The 5,376-nt window shown below is 58.3% G+C and overlaps 1 protein-coding gene across 1 annotated transcript; it reads left to right on the top strand.

Annotated features, from left to right (window-relative positions):
- Positions 1 to 641: 641 nt before the first annotated feature.
- MAGIX (MAGI family member, X-linked) lies at positions 642 to 5,286 on the top strand. Its single transcript, XM_032474841.1, has 4 exons — positions 642 to 1,775; positions 2,697 to 2,826; positions 3,871 to 4,017; positions 5,112 to 5,286. Exons 1-4 carry the CDS (start codon positions 1,758 to 1,760, stop codon positions 5,249 to 5,251), a joined length of 435 nt encoding a protein of 144 aa, XP_032330732.1. The 5' UTR covers positions 642 to 1,757; the 3' UTR covers positions 5,252 to 5,286.
- Positions 5,287 to 5,376: the final 90 nt, after the last annotated feature.

The raw sequence follows: 5,376 nt of genomic DNA, 5'->3' as shown, positions 1-5,376 counted from the left end.
TCTGAAACATCTCCCCGAGATTCCCGAGAGCCCCCGGGTCTGGTGCGCTGCCCGCTCAGGCGCGGGTGTGGGTGCGGGTGCAGGTAGGGGGCCTCGAGCCCAGCCCCGGTCGCTGGGCCCCTGCCCTCTACGGCCGCCGCCCGCCCGCCGCCGCCGCCGCCGGCCGCCGCCGCCGCTTGGGCGCCAGGGCTGCTTTGTTTACCACCTGTCGGAAGGAAAAGGTGAGGAGCAGACAGGCGGGGCGAGGGCTGGCAGGGACGCGCCCGCTCCCTCCCCCCCGCCCGTACCTCCTCTGCTCCGCCTAGGGTCCGCGGCGCCCCCCGCAAGCGCCATCCATGACCAGGAGTCGGCTGGGGTGGACGCACGGCCGCAGCGACGCGTTTGGAGCGCCCGGGCCGCGCTCACCTGGTCGGCCCGCCCGGCCGGACGCGGCTGAGGCCGGCCGGTCCCGTGCCCGGCGCCCCGACCAGCGCCGTGACCTACCTGCGGCCGGCAAGGAGGCAGGCTGTGGGAGCCAGCGCGAGCGCTTGGCCTCGCTCTGTCTCAGCGCCTGCCTCTGTTTCCCAGGACCGTGGGAAACCTCTTTCCACCCAGGGGATGTTGTTACTCCTCTGGTGAGAAGGGGAAGTCGAGGCCCAGACAAGTTAAGGGCCCCACCTGAGCTCTGACAACTACCAAGGGGATCCAGAACCCGAACCCAAGTTTACCACGGTGTTCTGCCGCCTCCAACAGAGGTTTGCACAGCCTAGGCACTCAGTAACTTTGCAGTGAATGCTTGCCTCAGCTGGTCCCTACTGGGGAACTGGAAGAGTGTGGTGGGCTGGGGAGGGTGGCGCCCTTGGAGCCTTTGGGGTCCATGGGAGGCTTGGAGGCCCTGAGCAGGATAAGGTTTGGGGACTCAAAAAGTAGGGAGGGGCAGGCCCCCTGGAGAAGGAGGGGCGGTAGGGGCCTGGACTTGAGGAGGCTTTGAAGGCACGTTGGTGGGAGGGGACGCCAGCCAGTGAGAGGTGAGAAATGAAGTCCTGAACGCCAGATTAGAAGCTGACATTTCCATCTTCAGTGCGCGAAGTCTCAATAAGAACAGAGCCAGGCAGAGAGTAAGTTACCTTGTCTGGGCCTCTGTTTCCTAATTTATAAAATTAGGGAATAATAATTGTGCCAGTGTTGGCTTATTTCTCCTTCCACAAGCCATAGGTAAGAAGTTTACATAGCATTATACAAAGCAAGCATCCTGGATTCTTCGAAGAGAAGGTGGGCAGATGCGGGCATCTTCTCCTGGGGATCCTGGGAGCTCACACATCAGCTGTACTTCCAGGGATAGCCAAGAGGGACACAGCAGATCCCAGTTCAGGCAGGCAGACGACCAGAGGCCAATGATCCCGGTGACCGGCACTGCCCTGCATAATTGGTGACATCCCCGGGGGAGGGAGAGGGGACTGGGCCCTAGAGGAGAGAGAGGCAAGGCTTCCTAATGGAGGAGAGGACATGGATGCTTAGGTCTCAGCCTTGGTTTTTCTCCTCAACCGAATTTTCTTGGGAAGACTTAGGAAAATAAATCAGCCTGGACTCTTCCCCACAGACAGAAGCACTTTGGTTTACAATTCTTCATAGTCAAACATACACCATCTGCATATGAACATGTGTTCTTTCTTTGTTTCAGAAAGAGAAGAATGGACGATTGGAGTCTTTGAACTGGGCCTTGATAACATGCAGTGGTGGACAAATGTCGGAAAAGGCCTCCCAGGGAGAGGAACAGCATGGGCAAAGGCAGGGAGGTGAGAATAACAGAGGGCCTATTTGGGGATCTGTGAAAACCCCATGTAGTCACCACGAGAACAAGGCAGAGGAGGGAAGGAGGTCCAGTGTGCCCCTCTTCAGACAAGGTCAGGTCAGAGATGGGAGGGGCATGAGATTGCAGGAGGAATGAAAGCAGAGAACAATCAGCCCTTTCACCTACCACAACACTGGGACCCTGCGAAGTGGATGAGAGAGGCTGTCCACCCAGCCAGAATGGATGTCAGGACACAGTGCATCTACAGCCCATAGTGGAACAGGAACTGGACCAAGGAAGTGTGCGGAGTAAGCTGCCAAATCCAGGGCTATTGTTGGCTGGCTATGGGGCCCTGAGCCCCTCCTGCCCTCAGTTTCTTCCTCCACAAAATGGTGGCCACAGACCTTCTCTCACTGCACCCCATTCGTCCTTCCACTATAGTAGCACTGTGCAAATCACTCTCCCACTTGGGCCTTCAGCTCCGGATACCCCACCCCTTTTCAAACCTAGAAAGGACCTCATTTCTCACCTCTCACTGGCTGGCGTCCCCTCCCACCAACGTGCCTTCAAAGCCTCCTCAAGTCCAGGCCCCTACCGCCCCTCCTTCTCCAGGGGGCCTGCCCCTCCCTACTTTTTGAGTCCCCAAACCTTATCCTGCTCAGGGCCTCCAAGCCTCCCATGGACCCCAAAGGCTCCAAGGGCGCCACCCTCCCCAGCCCACCACACTCTTCCAGTTCCCCAGTAGGGACCAGCTGAGGCAAGCATTCACTGCAAAGTTACTGAGTGCCTAGGCTGTGCAAACCTCTGTTGGAGGCGGCAGAACACCGTGGTAAACTTGGGTTCGGGTTCTGGATCCCCTTGGTAGTTGTCAGAGCTCAGGTGGGGCCCTTAACTTGTCTGGGCCTCGACTTCCCCTTCTCACCAGAGGAGTAACAACATCCCCTGGGTGGAAAGAGGTTTCCCACGGTCCTGGGAAACAGAGGCAGCGCCTGAGACAGAGCGAGGCCAAGCGCTCGCGCTGGCTCCCACAGCCTGGCCTCCTTGCCGGCCGCCAGGTAGGTCACGGCGCTGGTCGGGGCGCCGGGCACGGGACCGGCCGGCCTCAGCCGCGTCCAGGCCCGGGCGGGCCGCCAGGTGAGCGCGCCCGGGCGCTCCAAACGCGTCGCTGGCGGCCGTGCGTCCACCCCGCCGACTCCTGGTCATGGAGCGGCTTGCGGGGGGGCGCCGCGGACCCTAGGCGGAGCAGAGGAGGTACGGGGCGGGGGGGAGGGAGCGGGCGCGTCCCTGCCAGCCCTCGCCCCGCCTGTCTGCTCCTCACCTTTTCCTTCCGACAGGTGGTAAACAAAGCAGCCCTGGCGCCCAAGCGGCGGCGGCGGCGGCGGCGGCGGCGGCGGGCGGGCGGCGGCCGTAGAGGGCAGGGGCCCAGCGACCGGGGCTGGGCTCGAGGCCCCCTACCTGCACCCGCACCCACACCCGCGCTGCGGGGCAGCGCACCAGACCCGGGGGCTCTCGGGAATCTCGGGGGAGATGTGTCAGAGGGGTCTGCCCGGGTCACTGGGGACACCTGGGCACTCAGGGTCTGTGGTGCATTTTGGGGGGTGAGGCGGGGGCCTCTGGGGATGTGTGGAGGGGGCACTCTGGGGCCACGTGGGCCGTCAGGGTTGCCTAGGATATCTGGAATGGGACTCGGGGGTGCCGCGGCCACTGGGGTGGGGGGCAGACCGTGTTCTGTCGGGACATCTGGGGGAAATCTAGGTCCCTCTCCATATTGGGGAGGAGAGTTTGTAGTCCGGGGTTACAAGGGGGCAGTCGGAGACCTCCAGAGGTATTTGCGGGGTGTTCGGAGGTGTCCAGGAGTACTGAGGTTAAACAGCTATCTCCAGGGATATCGTGGGGCCAGGCGGGGGGTCCACGGGCACACCCGCGATGGTCGGGGATCGCGGGAGGTGAGAGGGACAGTCGGCGACCTCTGGAACTACGGAGGGCGTGGTCTCGGTCCCCGGGGATCTTGAGGGGCATACTAGGTCTTCGATCGTCGGGGGTGTGGTGGCTCGCTGAGGCTCAGGGTGGGCGCTGATCTGTTCTTTTCACTCGCGCAGGCCGCGGCCTTTCCCCGCCCGCGGGCCCCAGCGCCCGGCAGCTCCTGGCGCGGCTGGACGCGCGCCCCCTGGCGGCCCGAGCCGCGGCCGACGTGGCGGCGCTGGTTCGCAGGGCCGGCGTTTCATTGCGCCTGCGCCCCAAGGAGGGTGCGTGATGGGGGCTGGGCCTCCTGGAGGGCGTGGCCGGAGTGGCGCTGGGTTCTGAGGTGGCGGGCCCGGGATTGCTAGTTACTCCGCTGGGTGGGGCCCATGGGCGTGAGTTGGGAGGGCGGGGCTCGGCGGCGATTCGAGGCGGCTGGGGTTATCCTAGAATATTCCTCTAGGAGGTGACACAGAGAGGGTTATTGCAGTAGGTGAACGTTGCGAATATTGGACTTCCTGTTTTCAAGACCATCCTCTGAGCCACTGTACTATTCTGCTTTCCAAACATTGTTACTATGTCCCATTTCATTTAATTATATGTATACTTTCACATTTAAAGGCTCTAGTATATTTGCTCCATTCAAGCCATGTGCTATAACTCATTTAGCCCATCCCCTAATGTTGTTCATTTAAGTGGTCTTCAAGCTTTTGCTACAATAAATAATACTCTGATGAATCTTGTATAAATTTTTTTTGCACATCTTCGATGATTTCCTTGGGAAGAATTTTTAGCAGATTTGTAGTATTCTTTCTTATGACTATTTAAGTATCAGTCTCTTAAGGTCCTACACAAGAGGAGTCTATCTCATTAATCTTCTGAAGCCTTAGGACCTGGCTCTCACGACATATTTAAAGTTGGTAGGAATTGTTTTTGCTTTTGTTTTTGTTTTTGTTTTAATATCCATTTAAGTGTCATTGATCCCCGCTGGAGTAGGAGCCTCTAGAGAGGAGGCCCCTCTATTTTATTAATACAGTTGACCCTTGAACAAAGGGGGGTTAGGGCAGCGACCCAGTGCAGTCTAAAATCCCCATATAACTTTAGTCTCCCCTCCATGTTCCACATCCTTGGATTCAACCAATCTTGCATCATGCAGTACTGTAGGAGGTAGTTAGTGACAGATACCCACATATAAGTGGCCCCTTGCAGTTCAAACCATGTTATTCAAGGATCAACTGTATCTGAATCCAGAATTTGTCCAGTATTAAATCTGTCACGTGTAGGCACCATTTACATGTCTATTTTTTATTATCGTACACAACTGGCACTCACAGATGTTTCTCTTAATGACTTTTGTTACCTACACTTCCCACACCAGTAGGGCAGAATAACGAGCACACAGTAAACGCCTACAGGAAGGAATCAATACTTGGCAAGAACGAACCCACCTTCTATCAAGCCTACCTCCTCCAAGAACTACATTTCCCGGTATGCTTGGCGCCACGCTCTCCTGTGACGTAAAAAGAGCGGCAATTACTTCCTATGGCCCCTTAGCCTTTGACCACCAGTGCCGCAGTGTTTCACGGGTAAAGTAGTTCTAGCGCTCGTGGTCCGCCCCCCGGAAAAGTGAGAACAAACTAAACTTC

The sequence above is a fragment of the Camelus ferus genome, chromosome X, assembly GCF_009834535.1.
Source record: "Camelus ferus isolate YT-003-E chromosome X, BCGSAC_Cfer_1.0, whole genome shotgun sequence".
NCBI classification, from domain to species: Eukaryota; Metazoa; Chordata; class Mammalia; order Artiodactyla; family Camelidae; genus Camelus; species Camelus ferus.
Note: the sequence above shows the minus strand (reverse complement) of the source record. Positions and strands in the feature narration are given on the sequence as shown.

What these genes read in the sequence shown, in the direction of transcription:
- MAGIX (XM_032474841.1), top strand. An exon ending in GCCTCCTTGCCGGCCGCCAG is followed by an intron (nt 2,827 to 3,870) that starts GTAGGTCACGGC and finishes TCACTCGCGCAG; the next exon opens with GCCGCGGCCTTTCCCCGCCC. An exon ending in GCGCCTGCGCCCCAAGGAGG is followed by an intron (nt 4,018 to 5,111) that starts GTGCGTGATGGG and finishes CCACACCAGTAG; the next exon opens with GGCAGAATAACGAGCACACA.